The sequence below is a fragment of the Zonotrichia albicollis genome, chromosome Z, assembly GCF_047830755.1.
Source record: "Zonotrichia albicollis isolate bZonAlb1 chromosome Z, bZonAlb1.hap1, whole genome shotgun sequence".
Classification (NCBI taxonomy): Eukaryota; Metazoa; Chordata; class Aves; order Passeriformes; family Passerellidae; genus Zonotrichia; species Zonotrichia albicollis.
Genome location: NC_133860.1, coordinates 14,235,544 through 14,259,012, shown reverse-complemented (window position 1 = coordinate 14,259,012; position 23,469 = coordinate 14,235,544). Strand labels below are relative to the sequence as shown.

Here is a 23,469-nt window from a genome sequence, read left to right as displayed (position 1 = left end):
TCCTTGGAGGGGATGGCTCTGAAGAGGCACAGGAGTCTAGAGGACATCGGGTGTGAGCAAGGCTGCGGGGGCTGGACTTCTGTGGCTGGAGTAGTGAAGGTTTGCCAGTAGTTTCAGATGCCTTTCCAAAAGCGCCCAAAAGCTGGGGAGTAGTGGAGAGGCGTTTGGGGTGTGCAGAGATCTGCATTGGCATGATCACCCTGGCCTCATGGATTATGGTCGGATGGTTGCTAGGAGCGGATCATGGGATTTGAAGGTTCTGTGCCTTTGGGGCAAAGAGGCTGTGGAGAGGAGTGGGTGTTTGTAGCCTTGTGTGTCAGCGCTCTCCAGGCACGCTGCTGAAGTCGCACAAGGCGAATGCTGAGAGCCCTGCCTGAAGAATGGAGACCCCAGGCCAGTGTAGGAGAGGGTCGAGTTTGAGACCCTCTTAGCGACCTGAAGGTGTCCAGGTGGATGACACATGAAGAGGCGAATGCATGAGTCCTGAGGGAACTTTGAGGTGGAGTTGGTAGGCCAATGTGGATGGGTTTTGAAACCTGGTGTCTGTCAGTGGAAGTGCCCAAGATGTGGGAGATGAGAAACAGAACTCCCTGTCTTAGACAGGGAAAAGCAGAAGAGTGTGGGAGCTCCGGAGCAGTGAGGCTGAGCTCTGTGTCAGGCAAGAAGATGAGGCTGCTTCTGCGGGAGACTATGCTAAGGCCAGTGGAGAAGCAAGGGGTGATTGGGAGCAGGGAGCATGGCATTCCAAAGTGCAGAATCGCCATTCCTGGTGGTTTTGGTGCTGTTCTATGGTTAGGGCTCCACAGCAGTGGTGGAGAGGGGCGAGCAACGTGACCTTGTGTTCCTGGCTTTGTGCGAATGTTTGACAGTGTCGCGCACGACATCCTCGTCTGTGCGTCAGAGAGGCATGGATTGGGCGGATGGAGCAAGGTGTGGTTAAAGCAGATGAGGTGCAACGGTGCTCCTCAGCGGCCTGCGGGTGTTCATCTTTTTGGTGCTGTTTGGTGGTGTTGGCCAAAGACTGGCAGTGTTTGTGCTCAGAGGCTGGTGCAGGATGCTGCTTGGGCAGGGGCCATTGAGAAGAGTGGTCGGGGGCTGTTTGGAGCAGGGCTTGGAGTGTGTGTTGGGTGGAGATGGCTTTCCCTGGTGGCAAAGAGTGGTTGCAGTGCTGGAGAGAGGAGAGGCAGTGGCAAGTGTTTTGTCATAAGTCTTTATTTGTCGTGGCATAAACAAGTGAAGAGGTAGAAAAATAAATACATAAATAATGAGATAAATTATATAAATAAAGAAATAAATAAACATATCAGTCTATAAATAAGTGGAGAAAGTCTTTTGTGGATCTGAGTAGGAGCAGCTGAATGGCTGGAGATGCAGCGGTTGAAGGCTGCGGGTGCCGTGCGGCTGCCTCAGGGCTGCGTGCGGCGCCAGGTGAGAGGAGGCCCAGGTGGGGTTGGAGGTGGCTTTGGGGCGTAGGTGTGTCTGGGTGTGTGGGTGTTGGCGCTAGCGGCGCATGGTGCGTGTGAGGTTGTGGAGGTGCTGTAGAGAGGCACGAGCTTCGAGGCGGACGTGGTCCCAGGCGCAGGCGCTGTGGTTGTGGGCGTGCAGGAAGAGGTGGATGTCCCTGAAGTACTTGTTGATGGCGAGCAGCGGGTTGCGTGGTCCTTTGAAGGGCGCGGCGTTGTCGGGGAGGCATTGCTCCAGGTGGTGGATGTGGTGCTGCAGCTTGTTGAGGAGGTGGTTGCGAGCGTGGCTGGGCCAGTGCTGGCGGGTGCTGTTGGAGCTGAGGGTGTGGAAGAGGTGCTGCAGGATGCGCAGGGCGGTGGCGGCGGCTTGGTGCGGCTGCAGGTTGTTGTGGAGCAGGCCGGCGGGGAAGAAGGGCGGCTCTGTCAGGTGGCAGGGCTGTGTGTGGCCGACAGCCATGTCCTGGAGGAGGCGGAGAGCGTCGCCGGGGAAGGTGTCCTCGTGCGTCCAGAGGTGTTGGCAGGCCAGGCTGCTGGCCAGAGCGGTGAGGAGGAGCAGGAGCGCCGGGGCGGCGTGCGGCAGGCGTGGCGCTGAGGCTGTGGGCGCCGGCATGGTGAGTCTGCGGGCGCTGTTGGGTGCTGCTGGGCAGGAGGAGCCTGGTGAGGCTGGCTGGTGCTGCTGGTGGCTGTGCTTGGGGTGCCTCCGGGTGCGGGGCTTTGTATGCAAGGCAGCTTTCCCTTCATCGCTTTCTGATTGTCCGGAGTTTCTGCCTGTAGTTTCCAGTCTCTACTGGTGGCTGTATTGGTTTTGGGGAAGTGTTTGGTTGGGGTGTCCGTGGTTGGGGATTGTGGTGGCAGCGGTGTGCCGGGCTTGTGAAAGTTCTGGCTGGGAGACGTCGTGGTCAGGTGCGGTGGAGAGGGCTCTTGGCTGTTCCCTTTCACCTGCCGGGCCAGCTGTGCGGTGCGTGCTGTGGTGCTGAGTCTGTCTTTGTGCCCAGGCATGCTTTCCACCTGCAAGGCCCTGCTGGTGGCTGTGGTCACTTTTCCTTTCACTTGGTGGCTTGCCTTTATTTTCATCTGCGCCACCGTTTTCCTTTTGTGGTTGCAAGGGGTGTGCGGTGATGTCAGTGGGCGGGCGCTGGCGTTTCCCCTCCTGCGGTCAATGGCCTGAGGCGGTGGCAGTGTTCAAGGGGCTGTGTGTGCACGTGGGCCTTGGAGGCCTGAGTGTGTCCTTGCACGGAGGCAGGTGCTCCTGCTGCTGTGTTAGGGAGGAGCCGGCAGCAAGGCAGGCAAGGAAGGCTCAGTGGAGAAGTTGGTGCCAGGGAAGGGCTTTGCCCTTTCTGTTGTGCCTGCTGCCGTGGCTGTGGCCCTGGAGCAAGGGTTGGCTTTGGAGATCCGTGCCTGAGTGGATGAGGCGGCCACAGGGCCAAAGAGCACTGTCCCCCATGAAAGCAATGGTGGTGTGTTTTGGCATTGCCAGAGCCCTTTCCTGCAAGAGTGTGTCCTGTTCAGGGCTCGTTAGTCCGTGAGAGGTGTGGCATCCTTGGAGGGGATGGCTCTGAAGAGGCACAGGAGTCTAGAGGACATCGGGTGTGAGCAAGGCTGCGGGGGCTGGACTTCTGTGGCTGGAGTAGTGAAGGTTTGCCAGTAGTTTCAGATGCCTTTCCAAAAGCGCCCAAAAGCTGGGGAGTAGTGGAGAGGCGTTTGGGGTGTGCAGAGATCTGCATTGGCATGATCACCCTGGCCTCATGGATTATGGTCGGATGGTTGCTAGGAGCGGATCATGGGATTTGAAGGTTCTGTGCCTTTGGGGCAAAGAGGCTGTGGAGAGGAGTGGGTGTTTGTAGCCTTGTGTGTCAGCGCTCTCCAGGCACGCTGCTGAAGTCGCACAAGGCGAATGCTGAGAGCCCTGCCTGAAGAATGGAGACCCCAGGCCAGTGTAGGAGAGGGTCGAGTTTGAGACCCTCTTAGCGACCTGAAGGTGTCCAGGTGGATGACACATGAAGAGGCGAATGCATGAGTCCTGAGGGAACTTTGAGGTGGAGTTGGTAGGCCAATGTGGATGGGTTTTGAAACCTGGTGTCTGTCAGTGGAAGTGCCCAAGAAGTGGGAGATGAGAAACAGAACTCCCTGTCTTAGACAGGGAAAAGCAGAAGAGTGTGGGAGCTCCGGAGCAGTGAGGCTGAGCTCTGTGTCAGGCAAGAAGATGAGGCTGCTTCTGCGGGAGACTATGCTAAGGCCAGTGGAGAAGCAAGGGGTGATTGGGAGCAGGGAGCATGGCATTCCAAAGTGCAGAATCGCCATTCCTGGTGGTTTTGGTGCTGTTCTATGGTTAGGGCTCCACAGCAGTGGTGGAGAGGGGCGAGCAACGTGACCTTGTGTTCCTGGCTTTGTGCGAATGTTTGACAGTGTCGCGCACGACATCCTCGTCTGTGCGTCAGAGAGGCATGGATTGGGCGGATGGAGCAAGGTGTGGTTAAAGCAGATGAGGTGCAACGGTGCTCCTCAGCGGCCTGCGGGTGTTCATCTTTTTGGTGCTGTTTGGTGGTGTTGGCCAAAGACTGGCAGTGTTTGTGCTCAGAGGCTGGTGCAGGATGCTGCTTGGGCAGGGGCCATTGAGAAGAGTGGTCGGGGGCTGTTTGGAGCAGGGCTTGGAGTGTGTGTTGGGTGGAGATGGCTTTCCCCGGTGGCAAAGAGTGGTTGCAGTGCTGGAGAGAGGAGAGGCAGTGGCAAGTGTTTTGTCATAAGTCTTTATTTGTCGTGGCATAAACAAGTGAAGAGGTAGAAAAATAAATACATAAATAATGAGATAAATTATATAAATAAAGAAATAAATAAACATATCAGTCTATAAATAAGTGGAGAAAGTCTTTTGTGGATCTGAGTAGGAGCAGCTGAATGGCTGGAGATGCAGCGGTTGAAGGCTGCGGGTGCCGTGCGGCTGCCTCAGGGCTGCGTGCGGTGCCAGGTGAGAGGAGGCCCAGGTGGGGTTGGAGGTGGCTTTGGGGCGTAGGTGTGTCTGGGTGTGTGGGTGTTGGCGCTAGCGGCGCATGGTGCGTGTGAGGTTGTGGAGGTGCTGTAGAGAGGCACGAGCTTCGAGGCGGACGTGGTCCCAGGCGCAGGCGCTGTGGTTGTGGGCGTGCAGGAAGAGGTGGATGTCCCTGAAGTACTTGTTGATGGCGAGCAGCGGGTTGCGTGGTCCTTTGAAGGGCGCGGCGTTGTCGGGGAGGCATTGCTCCAGGTGGTGGATGTGGTGCTGCAGCTTGTTGAGGAGGTGGTTGCGAGCGTGGCTGGGCCAGTGCTGGCGGGTGCTGTTGGAGCTGAGGGTGTGGAAGAGGTGCTGCAGGATGCGCAGGGCGGTGGCGGCGGCTTGGTGCGGCTGCAGGTTGTTGTGGAGCAGGCCGGCGGGGAAGAAGGGCGGCTCTGTCAGGTGGCAGGGCTGTGTGTGGCCGACAGCCATGTCCTGGAGGAGGCGGAGAGCGTCGCCGGGGAAGGTGTCCTCGTGCGTCCAGAGGTGTTGGCAGGCCAGGCTGCTGGCCAGAGCGGTGAGGAGGAGCAGGAGCGCCGGGGCGGCGTGCGGCAGGCGTGGCGCTGAGGCTGTGGGCGCCGGCATGGTGAGTCTGCGGGCGCTGTTGGGTGCTGCTGGGCAGGAGGAGCCTGGTGAGGCTGGCTGGTGCTGCTGGTGGCTGTGCTTGGGGTGCCTCCGGGTGCGGGGCTTTGTATGCAAGGCAGCTTTCCCTTCATCGCTTTCTGATTGTCCGGAGTTTCTGCCTGTAGTTTCCAGTCTCTACTGGTGGCTGTATTGGTTTTGGGGAAGTGTTTGGTTGGGGTGTCCGTGGTTGGGGATTGTGGTGGCAGCGGTGTGCCGGGCTTGTGAAAGTTCTGGCTGGGAGACGTCGTGGTCAGGTGCGGTGGAGAGGGCTCTTGGCTGTTCCCTTTCACCTGCCGGGCCAGCTGTGCGGTGCGTGCTGTGGTGCTGAGTCTGTCTTTGTGCCCAGGCATGCTTTCCACCTGCAAGGCCCTGCTGGTGGCTGTGGTCACTTTTCCTTTCACTTGGTGGCTTGCCTTTATTTTCATCTGCGCCACCGTTTTCCTTTTGTGGTTGCAAGGGGTGTGCGGTGATGTCAGTGGGCGGGCGCTGGCGTTTCCCCTCCTGCGGTCAATGGCCTGAGGCGGTGGCAGTGTTCAAGGGGCTGTGTGTGCACGTGGGCCTTGGAGGCCTGAGTGTGTCCTTGCACGGAGGCAGGTGCTCCTGCTGCTGTGTTAGGGAGGAGCCGGCAGCAAGGCAGGCAAGGAAGGCTCAGTGGAGAAGTTGGTGCCAGGGAAGGGCTTTGCCCTTTCTGTTGTGCCTGCTGCCGTGGCTGTGGCCCTGGAGCAAGGGTTGGCTTTGGAGATCCGTGCCTGAGTGGATGAGGCGGCCACAGGGCCAAAGAGCACTGTCCCCCATGAAAGCAATGGTGGTGTGTTTTGGCATTGCCAGAGCCCTTTCCTGCAAGAGTGTGTCCTGTTCAGGGCTCGTTAGTCCGTGAGAGGTGTGGCATCCTTGGAGGGGATGGCTCTGAAGAGGCACAGGAGTCTAGAGGACATCGGGTGTGAGCAAGGCTGCGGGGGCTGGACTTCTGTGGCTGGAGTAGTGAAGGTTTGCCAGTAGTTTCAGATGCCTTTCCAAAAGCGCCCAAAAGCTGGGGAGTAGTGGAGAGGCGTTTGGGGTGTGCAGAGATCTGCATTGGCATGATCACCCTGGCCTCATGGATTATGGTCGGATGGTTGCTAGGAGCGGATCATGGGATTTGAAGGTTCTGTGCCTTTGGGGCAAAGAGGCTGTGGAGAGGAGTGGGTGTTTGTAGCCTTGTGTGTCAGCGCTCTCCAGGCACGCTGCTGAAGTCGCACAAGGCGAATGCTGAGAGCCCTGCCTGAAGAATGGAGACCCCAGGCCAGTGTAGGAGAGGGTCGAGTTTGAGACCCTCTTAGCGACCTGAAGGTGTCCAGGTGGATGACACATGAAGAGGCGAATGCATGAGTCCTGAGGGAACTTTGAGGTGGAGTTGGTAGGCCAATGTGGATGGGTTTTGAAACCTGGTGTCTGTCAGTGGAAGTGCCCAAGAAGTGGGAGATGAGAAACAGAACTCCCTGTCTTAGACAGGGAAAAGCAGAAGAGTGTGGGAGCTCCGGAGCAGTGAGGCTGAGCTCTGTGTCAGGCAAGAAGATGAGGCTGCTTCTGCGGGAGACTATGCTAAGGCCAGTGGAGAAGCAAGGGGTGATTGGGAGCAGGGAGCATGGCATTCCAAAGTGCAGAATCGCCATTCCTGGTGGTTTTGGTGCTGTTCTATGGTTAGGGCTCCACAGCAGTGGTGGAGAGGGGCGAGCAACGTGACCTTGTGTTCCTGGCTTTGTGCGAATGTTTGACAGTGTCGCGCACGACATCCTCGTCTGTGCGTCAGAGAGGCATGGATTGGGCGGATGGAGCAAGGTGTGGTTAAAGCAGATGAGGTGCAACGGTGCTCCTCAGCGGCCTGCGGGTGTTCATCTTTTTGGTGCTGTTTGGTGGTGTTGGCCAAAGACTGGCAGTGTTTGTGCTCAGAGGCTGGTGCAGGATGCTGCTTGGGCAGGGGCCATTGAGAAGAGTGGTCGGGGGCTGTTTGGAGCAGGGCTTGGAGTGTGTGTTGGGTGGAGATGGCTTTCCCCGGTGGCAAAGAGTGGTTGCAGTGCTGGAGAGAGGAGAGGCAGTGGCAAGTGTTTTGTCATAAGTCTTTATTTGTCGTGGCATAAACAAGTGAAGAGGTAGAAAAATAAATACATAAATAATGAGATAAATTATATAAATAAAGAAATAAATAAACATATCAGTCTATAAATAAGTGGAGAAAGTCTTTTGTGGATCTGAGTAGGAGCAGCTGAATGGCTGGAGATGCAGCGGTTGAAGGCTGCGGGTGCCGTGCGGCTGCCTCAGGGCTGCGTGCGGTGCCAGGTGAGAGGAGGCCCAGGTGGGGTTGGAGGTGGCTTTGGGGCGTAGGTGTGTCTGGGTGTGTGGGTGTTGGCGCTAGCGGCGCATGGTGCGTGTGAGGTTGTGGAGGTGCTGTAGAGAGGCACGAGCTTCGAGGCGGACGTGGTCCCAGGCGCAGGCGCTGTGGTTGTGGGCGTGCAGGAAGAGGTGGATGTCCCTGAAGTACTTGTTGATGGCGAGCAGCGGGTTGCGTGGTCCTTTGAAGGGCGCGGCGTTGTCGGGGAGGCATTGCTCCAGGTGGTGGATGTGGTGCTGCAGCTTGTTGAGGAGGTGGTTGCGAGCGTGGCTGGGCCAGTGCTGGCGGGTGCTGTTGGAGCTGAGGGTGTGGAAGAGGTGCTGCAGGATGCGCAGGGCGGTGGCGGCGGCTTGGTGCGGCTGCAGGTTGTTGTGGAGCAGGCCGGCGGGGAAGAAGGGCGGCTCTGTCAGGTGGCAGGGCTGTGTGTGGCCGACAGCCATGTCCTGGAGGAGGCGGAGAGCGTCGCCGGGGAAGGCGTCCTCGTGCGTCCAGAGGTGTTGGCAGGCCAGGCTGCTGGCCAGAGCGGTGAGGAGGAGCAGGAGCGCCGGGGCGGCGTGCGGCAGGCGTGGCGCTGAGGCTGTGGGCGCCGGCATGGTGAGTCTGCGGGCGCTGTTGGGTGCTGCTGGGCAGGAGGAGCCTGGTGAGGCTGGCTGGTGCTGCTGGTGGCTGTGCTTGGGGTGCCTCCGGGTGCGGGGCTTTGTATGCAAGGCAGCTTTCCCTTCATCGCTTTCTGATTGTCCGGAGTTTCTGCCTGTAGTTTCCAGTCTCTACTGGTGGCTGTATTGGTTTTGGGGAAGTGTTTGGTTGGGGTGTCCGTGGTTGGGGATTGTGGTGGCAGCGGTGTGCCGGGCTTGTGAAAGTTCTGGCTGGGAGACGTCGTGGTCAGGTGCGGTGGAGAGGGCTCTTGGCTGTTCCCTTTCACCTGCCGGGCCAGCTGTGCGGTGCGTGCTGTGGTGCTGAGTCTGTCTTTGTGCCCAGGCATGCTTTCCACCTGCAAGGCCCTGCTGGTGGCTGTGGTCACTTTTCCTTTCACTTGGTGGCTTGCCTTTATTTTCATCTGCGCCACCGTTTTCCTTTTGTGGTTGCAAGGGGTGTGCGGTGATGTCAGTGGGCGGGCGCTGGCGTTTCCCCTCCTGCGGTCAATGGCCTGAGGCGGTGGCAGTGTTCAAGGGGCTGTGTGTGCACGTGGGCCTTGGAGGCCTGAGTGTGTCCTTGCACGGAGGCAGGTGCTCCTGCTGCTGTGTTAGGGAGGAGCCGGCACCAAGGCAGGCAAGGAAGGCTCAGTGGAGAAGTTGGTGCCAGGGAAGGGCTTTGCCCTTTCTGTTGTGCCTGCTGCCGTGGCTGTGGCCCTGGAGCAAGGGTTGGCTTTGGAGATCCGTGCCTGAGTGGATGAGGCGGCCACAGGGCCAAAGAGCACTGTCCCCCATGAAAGCAATGGTGGTGTGTTTTGGCATTGCCAGAGCCCTTTCCTGCAAGAGTGTGTCCTGTTCAGGGCTCGTTAGTCCGTGAGAGGTGTGGCATCCTTGGAGGGGATGGCTCTGAAGAGGCACAGGAGTCTAGAGGACATCGGGTGTGAGCAAGGCTGCGGGGGCTGGACTTCTGTGGCTGGAGTAGTGAAGGTTTGCCAGTAGTTTCAGATGCCTTTCCAAAAGCGCCCAAAAGCTGGGGAGTAGTGGAGAGGCGTTTGGGGTGTGCAGAGATCTGCATTGGCATGATCACCCTGGCCTCATGGATTATGGTCGGATGGTTGCTAGGAGCGGATCATGGGATTTGAAGGTTCTGTGCCTTTGGGGCAAAGAGGCTGTGGAGAGGAGTGGGTGTTTGTAGCCTTGTGTGTCAGCGCTCTCCAGGCACGCTGCTGAAGTCGCACAAGGCGAATGCTGAGAGCCCTGCCTGAAGAATGGAGACCCCAGGCCAGTGTAGGAGAGGGTCGAGTTTGAGACCCTCTTAGCGACCTGAAGGTGTCCAGGTGGATGACACATGAAGAGGCGAATGCATGAGTCCTGAGGGAACTTTGAGGTGGAGTTGGTAGGCCAATGTGGATGGGTTTTGAAACCTGGTGTCTGTCAGTGGAAGTGCCCAAGATGTGGGAGATGAGAAACAGAACTCCCTGTCTTAGACAGGGAAAAGCAGAAGAGTGTGGGAGCTCCGGAGCAGTGAGGCTGAGCTCTGTGTCAGGCAAGAAGATGAGGCTGCTTCTGCGGGAGACTATGCTAAGGCCAGTGGAGAAGCAAGGGGTGATTGGGAGCAGGGAGCATGGCATTCCAAAGTGCAGAATCGCCATTCCTGGTGGTTTTGGTGCTGTTCTATGGTTAGGGCTCCACAGCAGTGGTGGAGAGGGGCGAGCAACGTGACCTTGTGTTCCTGGCTTTGTGCGAATGTTTGACAGTGTCGCGCACGACATCCTCGTCTGTGCGTCAGAGAGGCATGGATTGGGCGGATGGAGCAAGGTGTGGTTAAAGCAGATGAGGTGCAACGGTGCTCCTCAGCGGCCTGCGGGTGTTCATCTTTTTGGTGCTGTTTGGTGGTGTTGGCCAAAGACTGGCAGTGTTTGTGCTCAGAGGCTGGTGCAGGATGCTGCTTGGGCAGGGGCCATTGAGAAGAGTGGTCGGGGGCTGTTTGGAGCAGGGCTTGGAGTGTGTGTTGGGTGGAGATGGCTTTCCCCGGTGGCAAAGAGTGGTTGCAGTGCTGGAGAGAGGAGAGGCAGTGGCAAGTGTTTTGTCATAAGTCTTTATTTGTCGTGGCATAAACAAGTGAAGAGGTAGAAAAATAAATACATAAATAATGAGATAAATTATATAAATAAAGAAATAAATAAACATATCAGTCTATAAATAAGTGGAGAAAGTCTTTTGTGGATCTGAGTAGGAGCAGCTGAATGGCTGGAGATGCAGCGGTTGAAGGCTGCGGGTGCCGTGCGGCTGCCTCAGGGCTGCGTGCGGTGCCAGGTGAGAGGAGGCCCAGGTGGGGTTGGAGGTGGCTTTGGGGCGTAGGTGTGTCTGGGTGTGTGGGTGTTGGCGCTAGCGGCGCATGGTGCGTGTGAGGTTGTGGAGGTGCTGTAGAGAGGCACGAGCTTCGAGGCGGACGTGGTCCCAGGCGCAGGCGCTGTGGTTGTGGGCGTGCAGGAAGAGGTGGATGTCCCTGAAGTACTTGTTGATGGCGAGCAGCGGGTTGCGTGGTCCTTTGAAGGGCGCGGCGTTGTCGGGGAGGCATTGCTCCAGGTGGTGGATGTGGTGCTGCAGCTTGTTGAGGAGGTGGTTGCGAGCGTGGCTGGGCCAGTGCTGGCGGGTGCTGTTGGAGCTGAGGGTGTGGAAGAGGTGCTGCAGGATGCGCAGGGCGGTGGCGGCGGCTTGGTGCGGCTGCAGGTTGTTGTGGAGCAGGCCGGCGGGGAAGAAGGGCGGCTCTGTCAGGTGGCAGGGCTGTGTGTGGCCGACAGCCATGTCCTGGAGGAGGCGGAGAGCGTCGCCGGGGAAGGTGTCCTCGTGCGTCCAGAGGTGTTGGCAGGCCAGGCTGCTGGCCAGAGCGGTGAGGAGGAGCAGGAGCGCCGGGGCGGCGTGCGGCAGGCGTGGCGCTGAGGCTGTGGGCGCCGGCATGGTGAGTCTGCGGGCGCTGTTGGGTGCTGCTGGGCAGGAGGAGCCTGGTGAGGCTGGCTGGTGCTGCTGGTGGCTGTGCTTGGGGTGCCTCCGGGTGCGGGGCTTTGTATGCAAGGCAGCTTTCCCTTCATCGCTTTCTGATTGTCCGGAGTTTCTGCCTGTAGTTTCCAGTCTCTACTGGTGGCTGTATTGGTTTTGGGGAAGTGTTTGGTTGGGGTGTCCCTGGTTGGGGATTGTGGTGGCAGCGGTGTGCCGGGCTTGTGAAAGTTCTGGCTGGGAGACGTCGTGGTCAGGTGCGGTGGAGAGGGCTCTTGGCTGTTCCCTTTCACCTGCCGGGCCAGCTGTGCGGTGCGTGCTGTGGTGCTGAGTCTGTCTTTGTGCCCAGGCATGCTTTCCACCTGCAAGGCCCTGCTGGTGGCTGTGGTCACTTTTCCTTTCACTTGGTGGCTTGCCTTTATTTTCATCTGCGCCACCGTTTTCCTTTTGTGGTTGCAAGGGGTGTGCGGTGATGTCAGTGGGCGGGCGCTGGCGTTTCCCCTCCTGCGGTCAATGGCCTGAGGCGGTGGCAGTGTTCAAGGGGCTGTGTGTGCACGTGGGCCTTGGAGGCCTGAGTGTGTCCTTGCACGGAGGCAGGTGCTCCTGCTGCTGTGTTAGGGAGGAGCCGGCACCAAGGCAGGCAAGGAAGGCTCAGTGGAGAAGTTGGTGCCAGGGAAGGGCTTTGCCCTTTCTGTTGTGCCTGCTGCCGTGGCTGTGGCCCTGGAGCAAGGGTTGGCTTTGGAGATCCGTGCCTGAGTGGATGAGGCGGCCACAGGGCCAAAGAGCACTGTCCCCCATGAAAGCAATGGTGGTGTGTTTTGGCATTGCCAGAGCCCTTTCCTGCAAGAGTGTGTCCTGTTCAGGGCTCGTTAGTCCGTGAGAGGTGTGGCATCCTTGGAGGGGATGGCTCTGAAGAGGCACAGGAGTCTAGAGGACATCGGGTGTGAGCAAGGCTGCGGGGGCTGGACTTCTGTGGCTGGAGTAGTGAAGGTTTGCCAGTAGTTTCAGATGCCTTTCCAAAAGCGCCCAAAAGCTGGGGAGTAGTGGAGAGGCGTTTGGGGTGTGCAGAGATCTGCATTGGCATGATCACCCTGGCCTCATGGATTATGGTCGGATGGTTGCTAGGAGCGGATCATGGGATTTGAAGGTTCTGTGCCTTTGGGGCAAAGAGGCTGTGGAGAGGAGTGGGTGTTTGTAGCCTTGTGTGTCAGCCCTCTCCAGGCACGCTGCTGAAGTCGCACAAGGCGAATGCTGAGAGCCCTGCCTGAAGAATGGAGACCCCAGGCCAGTGTAGGAGAGGGTCGAGTTTGAGACCCTCTTAGCGACCTGAAGGTGTCCAGGTGGATGACACATGAAGAGGCGAATGCATGAGTCCTGAGGGAACTTTGAGGTGGAGTTGGTAGGCCAATGTGGATGGGTTTTGAAACCTGGTGTCTGTCAGTGGAAGTGCCCAAGAAGTGGGAGATGAGAAACAGAACTCCCTGTCTTAGACAGGGAAAAGCAGAAGAGTGTGGGAGCTCCGGAGCAGTGAGGCTGAGCTCTGTGTCAGGCAAGAAGATGAGGCTGCTTCTGCGGGAGACTGTGCTAAGGCCAGTGGAGAAGCAAGGGGTGATTGGGAGCAGGGAGCATGGCATTCCAAAGTGCAGAATCGCCATTCCTGGTGGTTTTGGTGCTGTTCTATGGTTAGGGCTCCACAGCAGTGGTGGAGAGGGGCGAGCAACGTGACCTTGTGTTCCTGGCTTTGTGCGAATGTTTGACAGTGTCGCGCACGACATCCTCGTCTGTGCGTCAGAGAGGCATGGATTGGGCGGATGGAGCAAGGTGTGGTTAAAGCAGATGAGGTGCAACGGTGCTCCTCAGCGGCCTGCGGGTGTTCATCTTTTTGGTGCTGTTTGGTGGTGTTGGCCAAAGACTGGCAGTGTTTGTGCTCAGAGGCTGGTGCAGGATGCTGCTTGGGCAGGGGCCATTGAGAAGAGTGGTCGGGGGCTGTTTGGAGCAGGGCTTGGAGTGTGTGTTGGGTGGAGATGGCTTTCCCCGGTGGCAAAGAGTGGTTGCAGTGCTGGAGAGAGGAGAGGCAGTGGCAAGTGTTTTGTCATAAGTCTTTATTTGTCGTGGCATAAACAAGTGAAGAGGTAGAAAAATAAATACATAAATAATGAGATAAATTATATAAATAAAGAAATAAATAAACATATCAGTCTATAAATAAGTGGAGAAAGTCTTTTGTGGATCTGAGTAGGAGCAGCTGAATGGCTGGAGATGCAGCGGTTGAAGGCTGCGGGTGCCGTGCGGCTGCCTCAGGGCTGCGTGCGGTGCCAGGTGAGAGGAGGCCCAGGTGGGGTTGGAGGTGGCTTTGGGGCGTAGGTGTGTCTGGGTGTGTGGGTGTTGGCGCTAGCGGCGCATGGTGCGTGTGAGGTTGTGGAGGTGCTGTAGAGAGGCACGAGCTTCGAGGCGGACGTGGTCCCAGGCGCAGGCGCTGTGGTTGTGGGCGTGCAGGAAGAGGTGGATGTCCCTGAAGTACTTGTTGATGGCGAGCAGCGGGTTGCGTGGTCCTTTGAAGGGCGCGGCGTTGTCGGGGAGGCATTGCTCCAGGTGGTGGATGTGGTGCTGCAGCTTGTTGAGGAGGTGGTTGCGAGCGTGGCTGGGCCAGTGCTGGCGGGTGCTGTTGGAGCTGAGGGTGTGGAAGAGGTGCTGCAGGATGCGCAGGGCGGTGGCGGCGGCTTGGTGCGGCTGCAGGTTGTTGTGGAGCAGGCCGGCGGGGAAGAAGGGCGGCTCTGTCAGGTGGCAGGGCTGTGTGTGGCCGACAGCCATGTCCTGGAGGAGGCGGAGAGCGTCGCCGGGGAAGGTGTCCTCGTGCGTCCAGAGGTGTTGGCAGGCCAGGCTGCTGGCCAGAGCGGTGAGGAGGAGCAGGAGCGCCGGGGCGGCGTGCGGCAGGCGTGGCGCTGAGGCTGTGGGCGCCGGCATGGTGAGTCTGCGGGCGCTGTTGGGTGCTGCTGGGCAGGAGGAGCCTGGTGAGGCTGGCTGGTGCTGCTGGTGGCTGTGCTTGGGGTGCCTCCGGGTGCGGGGCTTTGTATGCAAGGCAGCTTTCCCTTCATCGCTTTCTGATTGTCCGGAGTTTCTGCCTGTAGTTTCCAGTCTCTACTGGTGGCTGTATTGGTTTTGGGGAAGTGTTTGGTTGGGGTGTCCGTGGTTGGGGATTGTGGTGGCAGCGGTGTGCCGGGCTTGTGAAAGTTCTGGCTGGGAGACGTCGTGGTCAGGTGCGGTGGAGAGGGCTCTTGGCTGTTCCCTTTCACCTGCCGGGCCAGCTGTGCGGTGCGTGCTGTGGTGCTGAGTCTGTCTTTGTGCCCAGGCATGCTTTCCACCTGCAAGGCCCTGCTGGTGGCTGTGGTCACTTTTCCTTTCACTTGGTGGCTTGCCTTTATTTTCATCTGCGCCACCGTTTTCCTTTTGTGGTTGCAAGGGGTGTGCGGTGATGTCAGTGGGCGGGCGCTGGCGTTTCCCCTCCTGCGGTCAATGGCCTGAGGCGGTGGCAGTGCTCAAGGGGCTGTGTGTGCACGTGGGCCTTGGAGGCCTGAGTGTGTCCTTGCACGGAGGCAGGTGCTCCTGCTGCTGTGTTAGGGAGGAGCCGGCAGCAAGGCAGGCAAGGAAGGCTCAGTGGAGAAGTTGGTGCCAGGGAAGGGCTTTGCCCTTTCTGTTGTGCCTGCTGCCGTGGCTGTGGCCCTGGAGCAAGGGTCGGCTTTGGAGATCCGTGCCTGAGTGGATGAGGCGGCCACAGGGCCAAAGAGCACTGTCCCCCATGAAAGCAATGGTGGTGTGTTTTGGCATTGCCAGAGCCCTTTCCTGCAAGAGTGTGTCCTGTTCAGGGCTCGTTAGTCCGTGAGAGGTGTGGCATCCTTGGAGGGGATGGCTCTGAAGAGGCACAGGAGTCTAGAGGACATCGGGTGTGAGCAAGGCTGCGGGGGCTGGACTTCTGTGGCTGGAGTAGTGAAGGTTTGCCAGTAGTTTCAGATGCCTTTCCAAAAGCGCCCAAAAGCTGGGGAGTAGTGGAGAGGCGTTTGGGGTGTGCAGAGATCTGCATTGGCATGATCACCCTGGCCTCATGGATTATGGTCGGATGGTTGCTAGGAGCGGATCATGGGATTTGAAGGTTCTGTGCCTTTGGGGCAAAGAGGCTGTGGAGAGGAGTGGGTGTTTGTAGCCTTGTGTGTCAGCGCTCTCCAGGCACGCTGCTGAAGTCGCACAAGGCGAATGCTGAGAGCCCTGCCTGAAGAATGGAGACCCCAGGCCAGTGTAGGAGAGGGTCGAGTTTGAGACCCTCTTAGCGACCTGAAGGTGTCCAAGTGGATGACACATGAAGAGGCGAATGCATGAGTCCTGGGGGAACTTTGAGGTGGAGTTGGTAGGCCAATGTGGATGGGTTTTGAAACCTGGTGTCTGTCAGTGGAAGTGCCCAAGAAGTGGGAGATGAGAAACAGAACTCCCTGTCTTAGATAGGGAAAAGCAGAAGAGTGTGGGAGCTCCGGAGCAGTGAGGCTGAGCTCTGTGTCAGGCAAGAAGATGAGGCTGCTTCTGCGGGAGACTATGCTAAGGCCAGTGGAGAAGCAAGGGGTGATTGGGAGCAGGGAGCATGGCATTCCAAAGTGCAGAATCGCCATTCCTGGTGGTTTTGGTGCTGTTCTATGGTTAGGGCTCCACAGCAGTGGTGGAGAGGGGCGAGCAACGTGACCTTGTGTTCCTGGCTTTGTGCGAATGTTTGACAGTGTCGCGCACGACATCCTCGTCTGTGCGTCAGAGAGGCATGGATTGGGCGGATGGAGCAAGGTGTGGTTAAAGCAGATGAGGTGCAACGGTGCTCCTCAGCGGCCTGCGGGTGTTCATCTTTTTGGTGCTGTTTGGTGGTGTTGGCCAAAGACTGGCAGTGTTTGTGCTCAGAGGCTGGTGCAGGATGCTGCTTGGGCAGGGGCCATTGAGAAGAGTGGTCGGGGGCTGTTTGGAGCAGGGCTTGGAGTGTGTGTTGGGTGGAGATGGCTTTCCCCGGTGGCAAAGAGTGGTTGCAGTGCTGGAGAGAGGAGAGGCAGTGGCAAGTGTTTTGTCATAAGTCTTTATTTGTCGTGGCATAAACAAGTGAAGAGGTAGAAAAATAAATACATAAATAATGAGATAAATTATATAAATAAAGAAATAAATAAACATATCAGTCTATAAATAAGTGGAGAAAGTCTTTTGTGGATCTGAGTAGGAGCAGCTGAATGGCTGGAGATGCAGCGGTTGAAGGCTGCGGGTGCCGTGCGGCTGCCTCAGGGCTGCGTGCGGTGCCAGGTGAGAGGAGGCCCAGGTGGGGTTGGAGGTGGCTTTGGGGCGTAGGTGTGTCTGGGTGTGTGGGTGTTGGCGCTAGCGGCGCATGGTGCGTGTGAGGTTGTGGAGGTGCTGTAGAGAGGCACGAGCTTCGAGGCGGACGTGGTCCCAGGCGCAGGCGCTGTGGTTGTGGGCGTGCAGGAAGAGGTGGATGTCCCTGAAGTACTTGTTGATGGCGAGCAGCGGGTTGCGTGGTCCTTTGAAGGGCGCGGCGTTGTCGGGGAGGCATTGCTCCAGGTGGTGGATGTGGTGCTGCAGCTTGTTGAGGAGGTGGTTGCGAGCGTGGCTGGGCCAGTGCTGGCGGGTGCTGTTGGAGCTGAGGGTGTGGAAGAGGTGCTGCAGGATGCGCAGGGCGGTGGCGGCGGCTTGGTGCGGCTGCAGGTTGTTGTGGAGCAGGCCGGCGGGGAAGAAGGGCGGCTCTGTCAGGTGGCAGGGCTGTGTGTGGCCGACAGCCATGTCCTGGAGGAGGCGGAGAGCGTCGCCGGGGAAGGCGTCCTCGTGCGTCCAGAGGTGTTGGCAGGCCAGGCTGCTGGCCAGAGCGGTGAGGAGGAGCAGGAGCGCCGGGGCGGCGTGCGGCAGGCGTGGCGCTGAGGCTGTGGGCGCCGGCATGGTGAGTCTGCGGGCGCTGTTGGGTGCTGCTGGGCAGGAGGAGCCTGGTGAGGCTGGCTGGTGCTGCTGGTGGCTGTGCTTGGGGTGCCTCCGGGTGCGGGGCTTTGTATGCAAGGCAGCTTTCCCTTCATCGCTTTCTGATTGTCCGGAGTTTCTGCCTGTAGTTTCCAGTCTCTACTGGTGGCTGTATTGGTTTTGGGGAAGTGTTTGGTTGGGGTGTCCGTGGTTGGGGATTGTGGTGGCAGCGGTGTGCCGGGCTTGTGAAAGTTCTGGCTGGGAGACGTCGTGGTCAGGTGCGGTGGAGAGGGCTCTTGGCTGTTCCCTTTCACCTGCCGGGCCAGCTGTGCGGTGCGTGCTGTGGTGCTGAGTCTGTCTTTGTGCCCAGGCATGCTTTCCACCTGCAAGGCCCTGCTGGTGGCTGTGGTCACTTTTCCTTTCACTTGGTGGCTTGCCTTTATTTTCATCTGCGCCACCGTTTTCCTTTTGTGGTTGCAAGGGGTGTGCGGTGATGTCAGTGGGCGGGCGCTGGCGTTTCCCCTCCTGCGGTCAATGGCCTGAGGCGGTGGCAGTGTTCAAGGGGCTGTGTGTGCACGTGGGCCTTGGAGGCCTGAGTGTGTCCTTGCACGGAGGCAGGTGCTCCTGCTGCTGTGTTAGGGAGGAGCCGGCACCAAGGCAGGCAAGGAAGGCTCAGTGGAGAAGTTGGTGCCAGGGAAGGGCTTTGCCCTTTCTGTTGTGCCTGCTGCCGTGGCTGTGGCCCTGGAGCAAGGGTTGGCTTTGGAGATCCGTGCCTGAGTGGATGAGGCGGCCACAGGGCCAAAGAGCACTGTCCCCCATGAAAGCAATGGTGGTGTGTTTTGGCATTGCCAGAGCCCTTTCCTGCAAGAGTGTGTCCTGTTCAGGGCTCGTTAGTCCGTGAGAGGTGTGGCATCCTTGGAGGGGATGGCTCTGAAGAGGCACAGGAGTCTAGAGGACATCGGGTGTGAGCAAGGCTGCGGGGGCTGGACTTCTGTGGCTGGAGTAGTGAAGGTTTGCCAGTAGTTTCAGATGCCTTTCCAAAAGCGCCCAAAAGCTGGGGAGTAGTGGAGAGGCGTTTGGGGTGTGCAGAGATCTGCATTGGCATGATCACCCTGGCCTCATGGATTATGGTCGGATGGTTGCTAGGAGCGGATCATGGGATTTGAAGGTTCTGTGCCTTTGGGGCAAAGAGGCTGTGGAGAGGAGTGGGTGTTTGTAGCCTTGTGTGTCAGCCCTCTCCAGGCACGCTGCTGAAGTCGCACAAGGCGAATGCTGAGAGCCCTGCCTGAAGAATGGAGACCCCAGGCCAGTGTAGGAGAGGGTCGAGTTTGAGACCCTCTTAGCGACCTGAAGGTGTCCAGGTGGATGACACATGAAGAGGCGAATGCATGAGTCCTGAGGGAACTTTGAGGTGGAGTTGGTAGGCCAATGTGGATGGGTTTTGAAACCTGGTGTCTGTCAGTGGAAGTGCCCAAGAAGTGGGAGATGAGAAACAGAACTCCCTGTCTTAGACAGGGAAAAGCAGAAGAGTGTGGGAGCTCCGGAGCAGTGAGGCTGAGCTCTGTGTCAGGCAAGAAGATGAGGCTGCTTCTGCGGGAGACTGTGCTAAGGCCAGTGGAGAAGCAAGGGGTGATTGGGAGCAGGGAGCATGGCATTCCAAAGTGCAGAATCGCCATTCCTGGTGGTTTTGGTGCTGTTCTATGGTTAGGGCTCCACAGCAGTGGTGGAGAGGGGCGAGCAACGTGACCTTGTGTTCCTGGCTTTGTGCGAATGTTTGACAGTGTCGCGCACGACATCCTCGTCTGTGCGTCAGAGAGGCATGGATTGGGCGGATGGAGCAAGGTGTGGTTAAAGCAGATGAGGTGCAACGGTGCTCCTCAGCGGCCTGCGGGTGTTCATCTTTTTGGTGCTGTTTGGTGGTGTTGGCCAAAGACTGGCAGTGTTTGTGCTCAGAGGCTGGTGCAGGATGCTGCTTGGGCAGGGGCCATTGAGAAGAGTGGTCGGGGGCTGTTTGGAGCAGGGCTTGGAGTGTGTGTTGGGTGGAGATGGCTTTCCCCGGTGGCAAAGAGTGGTTGCAGTGCTGGAGAGAGGAGAGGCAGTGGCAAGTGTTTTGTCATAAGTCTTTATTTGTCGTGGCATAAACAAGTGAAGAGGTAGAAAAATAAATACATAAATAATGAGATAAATTATATAAATAAAGAAATAAATAAACATATCAGTCTATAAATAAGTGGAGAAAGTCTTTTGTGGATCTGAGTAGGAGCAGCTGAATGGCTGGAGATGCAGCGGTTGAAGGCTGCGGGTGCCGTGCGGCTGCCTCAGGGCTGCGTGCGGTGCCAGGTGAGAGGAGGCCCAGGTGGGGTTGGAGGTGGCTTTGGGGCGTAGGTGTGTCTGGGTGTGTGGGTGTTGGCGCTAGCGGCGCATGGTGCGTGTGAGGTTGTGGAGGTGCTGTAGAGAGGCACGAGCTTCGAGGCGGACGTGGTCCCAGGCGCAGGCGCTGTGGTTGTGGGCGTGCAGGAAGAGGTGGATGTCCCTGAAGTACTTGTTGATGGCGAGCAGCGGGTTGCGTGGTCCTTTGAAGGGCGCGGCGTTGTCGGGGAGGCATTGCTCCAGGTGGTGGATGTGGTGCTGCAGCTTGTTGAGGAGGTGGTTGCGAGCGTGGCTGGGCCAGTGCTGGCGGGTGCTGTTGGAGCTGAGGGTGTGGAAGAGGTGCTGCAGGATGCGCAGGGCGGTGGCGGCGGCTTGGTGCGGCTGCAGGTTGTTGTGGAGCAGGCCGGCGGGGAAGAAGGGCGGCTCTGTCAGGTGGCAGGGCTGTGTGTGGCCGACAGCCATGTCCTGGAGGAGGCGGAGAGCGTCGCCGGGGAAGGTGTCCTCGTGCGTCCAGAGGTGTTGGCAGGCCAGGCTGCTGGCCAGAGCGGTGAGGAGGAGCAGGAGCGCCGGGGCGGCGTGCGGCAGGCGTGGCGCTGAGGCTGTGGGCGCCGGCATGGTGAGTCTGCGGGCGCTGTTGGGTGCTGCTGGGCAGGAGGAGCCTGGTGAGGCTGGCTGGTGCTGCTGGTGGCTGTGCTTGGGGTGCCTCCGGGTGCGGGGCTTTGTATGCAAGGCAGCTTTCCCTTCATCGCTTTCTGATTGTCCGGAGTTTCTGCCTGTAGTTTCCAGTCTCTACTGGTGGCTGTATTGGTTTTGGGGAAGTGTTTGGTTGGGGTGTCCCTGGTTGGGGATTGTGGTGGCAGCGGTGTGCCGGGCTTGTGAAAGTTCTGGCTGGGAGACGTCGTGGTCAGGTGCGGTGGAGAGGGCTCTTGGCTGTTCCCTTTCACCTGCCGGGCCAGCTGTGCGGTGCGTGCTGTGGTGCTGAGTCTGTCTTTGTGCCCAGGCATGCTTTCCACCTGCAAGGCCCTGCTGGTGGCTGTGGTCACTTTTCCTTTCACTTGGTGGCTTGCCTTTATTTTCATCTGCGCCACCGTTTTCCTTTTGTGGTTGCAAGGGGTGTGCGGTGATGTCAGTGGGCGGGCGCTGGCGTTTCCCCTCCTGCGGTCAATGGCCTGAGGCGGTGGCAGTGTTCAAGGGGCTGTGTGTGCACGTGGGCCTTGGAGGCCTGAGTGTGTCCTTGCACGGAGGCAGGTGCTCCTGCTGCTGTGTTAGGGAGGAGCCAGCACCAAGGCAGGCAAGGAAGGCTCAGTGGAGAAGTTGGTGCCAGGGAAGGGCTTTGCCCTTTCTGTTGTGCCTGCTGCCGTGGCTGTGGCCCTGGAGCAAGGGTTGGCTTTGGAGATCCGTGCCTGAGTGGATGAGGCGGCCACAGGGCCAAAGAGCACTGTCCCCCATGAAAGCAATGGTGGTGTGTTTTGGCATTGCCAGAGCCCTTTCCTGCAAGAGTGTGTCCTGTTCAGGGCTCGTTAGTCCGTGAGAGGTGTGGCATCCTTGGAGGGGATGGCTCTGAAGAGGCACAGGAGTCTAGAGGACATCGGGTGTGAGCAAGGCTGCGGGGGCTGGACTTCTGTGGCTGGAGTAGTGAAGGTTTGCCAGTAGTTTCAGATGCCTTTCCAAAAGCGCCCAAAAGCTGGGGAGTAGTGGAGAGGCGTTTGGGGTGTGCAGAGATCTGCATTGGCATGATCACCCTGGCCTCATGGATTATGGTCGGATGGTTGCTAGGAGCGGATCATGGGATTTGAAGGTTCTGTGCCTTTGGGGCAAAGAGGCTGTGGAGAGGAGTGGGTGTTTGTAGCCTTGTGTGTCAGCCCTCTCCAGGCACGCTGCTGAAGTCGCACAAGGCGAATGCTGAGAGCCCTGCCTGAAGAATGGAGACCCCAGGCCAGTGTAGGAGAGGGTCGAGTTTGAGACCCTCTTAGCGACCTGAAGGTGTCCAGGTGGATGACACATGAAGAGGCGAATGCATGAGTCCTGAGGGAACTTTGAGGTGGAGTTGGTAGGCCAATGTGGATGGGTTTTGAAACCTGGTGTCTGTCAGTGGAAGTGCCCAAGAAGTGGGAGATGAGAAACAGAACTCCCTGTCTTAGACAGGGAAAAGCAGAAGAGTGTGGGAGCTCCGGAGCAGTGAGGCTGAGCTCTGTGTCAGGCAAGAAGATGAGGCTGCTTCTGCGGGAGACTGTGCTAAGGCCAGTGGAGAAGCAAGGGGTGATTGGGAGCAGGGAGCATGGCATTCCAAAGTGCAGAATCGCCATTCCTGGTGGTTTTGGTGCTGTTCTATGGTTAGGGCTCCACAGCAGTGGTGGAGAGGGGCGAGCAACGTGACCTTGTGTTCCTGGCTTTGTGCGAATGTTTGACAGTGTCGCGCACGACATCCTCGTCTGTGCGTCAGAGAGGCATGGATTGGGCGGATGGAGCAAGGTGTGGTTAAAGCAGATGAGGTGCAACGGTGCTCCTCAGCGGCCTGCGGGTGTTCATCTTTTTGGTGCTGTTTGGTGGTGTTGGCCAAAGACTGGCAGTGTTTGTGCTCAGAGGCTGGTGCAGGATGCTGCTTGGGCAGGGGCCATTGAGAAGAGTGGTCGGGGGCTGTTTGGAGCAGGGCTTGGAGTGTGTGTTGGGTGGAGATGGCTTTCCCCGGTGGCAAAGAGTGGTTGCAGTGCTGGAGAGAGGAGAGGCAGTGGCAAGTGTTTTGTCATAAGTCTTTATTTGTCGTGGCATAAACAAGTGAAGAGGTAGAAAAATAAATACATAAATAATGAGATAAATTATATAAATAAAGAAATAAATAAACATATCAGTCTATAAATAAGTGGAGAAAGTCTTTTGTGGATCTGAGTAGGAGCAGCTGAATGGCTGGAGATGCAGCGGTTGAAGGCTGCGGGTGCCGTGCGGCTGCCTCAGGGCTGCGTGCGGTGCCAGGTGAGAGGAGGCCCAGGTGGGGTTGGAGGTGGCTTTGGGGCGTAGGTGTGTCTGGGTGTGTGGGTGTTGGCGCTAGCGGCGCATGGTGCGTGTGAGGTTGTGGAGGTGCTGTAGAGAGGCACGAGCTTCGAGGCGGACGTGGTCCCAGGCGCAGGCGCTGTGGTTGTGGGCGTGCAGGAAGAGGTGGATGTCCCTGAAGTACTTGTTGATGGCGAGCAGCGGGTTGCGTGGTCCTTTGAAGGGCGCGGCGTTGTCGGGGAGGCATTGCTCCAGGTGGTGGATGTGGTGCTGCAGCTTGTTGAGGAGGTGGTTGCGAGCGTGGCTGGGCCAGTGCTGGCGGGTGCTGTTGGAGCTGAGGGTGTGGAAGAGGTGCTGCAGGATGCGCAGGGCGGTGGCGGCGGCTTGGTGCGGCTGCAGGTTGTTGTGGAGCAGGCCGGCGGGGAAGAAGGGCGGCTCTGTCAGGTGGCAGGGCTGTGTGTGGCCGACAGCCATGTCCTGGAGGAGGCGGAGAGCGTCGCCGGGGAAGGTGTCCTCGTGCGTCCAGAGGTGTTGGCAGGCCAGGCTGCTGGCCAGAGCGGTGAGGAGGAGCAGGAGCGCCGGGGCGGCGTGCGGCAGGCGTGGCGCTGAGGCTGTGGGCGCCGGCATGGTGAGTCTGCGGGCGCTGTTGGGTGCTGCTGGGCAGGAGGAGCCTGGTGAGGCTGGCTGGTGCTGCTGGTGGCTGTGCTTGGGGTGCCTCCGGGTGCGGGGCTTTGTATGCAAGGCAGCTTTCCCTTCATCGCTTTCTGATTGTCCGGAGTTTCTGCCTGTAGTTTCCAGTCTCTACTGGTGGCTGTATTGGTTTTGGGGAAGTGTTTGGTTGGGGTGTCCGTGGTTGGGGATTGTGGTGGCAGCGGTGTGCCGGGCTTGTGAAAGTTCTGGCTGGGAGACGTCGTGGTCAGGTGCGGTGGAGAGGGCTCTTGGCTGTTCCCTTTCACCTGCCGGGCCAGCTGTGCGGTGCGTGCTGTGGTGCTGAGTCTGTCTTTGTGCCCAGGCATGCTTTCC

At 58.5% G+C, this 23,469-nt stretch overlaps 9 protein-coding genes across 24 annotated transcripts in view; 1 reads left to right on the top strand and 8 right to left on the bottom strand.

Annotated features, from left to right (window-relative positions):
- Positions 1 to 23,469, top strand: part of UBAP2 (ubiquitin associated protein 2) — a 147,703-nt gene that overhangs the window by 101,853 nt on the left and 22,381 nt on the right. The window lies entirely within an intron of this gene.
- Positions 1,445 to 2,102, bottom strand: LOC141727032 (interferon-like). The gene has a single exon (XM_074532352.1). It carries the CDS (start codon positions 2,071 to 2,073, stop codon positions 1,501 to 1,503), a length of 573 nt encoding a protein of 190 aa, XP_074388453.1. The 5' UTR covers positions 2,074 to 2,102; the 3' UTR covers positions 1,445 to 1,500.
- Positions 4,445 to 5,102, bottom strand: LOC141727019 (interferon-like). The gene has a single exon (XM_074532337.1). The coding sequence runs from the start codon at positions 5,071 to 5,073 to the stop codon at positions 4,501 to 4,503; it is 573 nt and encodes a 190-aa protein (XP_074388438.1). The 5' UTR covers positions 5,074 to 5,102; the 3' UTR covers positions 4,445 to 4,500.
- On the bottom strand, positions 7,445 to 8,102 carry LOC141727023 (interferon-like). Its single transcript, XM_074532342.1, has one exon. It carries the CDS (start codon positions 8,071 to 8,073, stop codon positions 7,501 to 7,503), a length of 573 nt encoding a protein of 190 aa, XP_074388443.1. The 5' UTR covers positions 8,074 to 8,102; the 3' UTR covers positions 7,445 to 7,500.
- Positions 10,445 to 11,102, bottom strand: LOC141727018 (interferon-like). The gene has a single exon (XM_074532336.1). The coding sequence runs from the start codon at positions 11,071 to 11,073 to the stop codon at positions 10,501 to 10,503; it is 573 nt and encodes a 190-aa protein (XP_074388437.1). The 5' UTR covers positions 11,074 to 11,102; the 3' UTR covers positions 10,445 to 10,500.
- LOC141727017 (interferon-like) lies at positions 13,445 to 14,102 on the bottom strand. The gene has a single exon (XM_074532335.1). It carries the CDS (start codon positions 14,071 to 14,073, stop codon positions 13,501 to 13,503), a length of 573 nt encoding a protein of 190 aa, XP_074388436.1. The 5' UTR covers positions 14,074 to 14,102; the 3' UTR covers positions 13,445 to 13,500.
- LOC141727022 (interferon-like) lies at positions 16,445 to 17,102 on the bottom strand. Its single transcript, XM_074532341.1, has one exon. It carries the CDS (start codon positions 17,071 to 17,073, stop codon positions 16,501 to 16,503), a length of 573 nt encoding a protein of 190 aa, XP_074388442.1. The 5' UTR covers positions 17,074 to 17,102; the 3' UTR covers positions 16,445 to 16,500.
- Positions 19,445 to 20,102, bottom strand: LOC141727016 (interferon-like). Its single transcript, XM_074532334.1, has one exon. The coding sequence runs from the start codon at positions 20,071 to 20,073 to the stop codon at positions 19,501 to 19,503; it is 573 nt and encodes a 190-aa protein (XP_074388435.1). The 5' UTR covers positions 20,074 to 20,102; the 3' UTR covers positions 19,445 to 19,500.
- LOC141727015 (interferon-like) lies at positions 22,445 to 23,102 on the bottom strand. The gene has a single exon (XM_074532333.1). It carries the CDS (start codon positions 23,071 to 23,073, stop codon positions 22,501 to 22,503), a length of 573 nt encoding a protein of 190 aa, XP_074388434.1. The 5' UTR covers positions 23,074 to 23,102; the 3' UTR covers positions 22,445 to 22,500.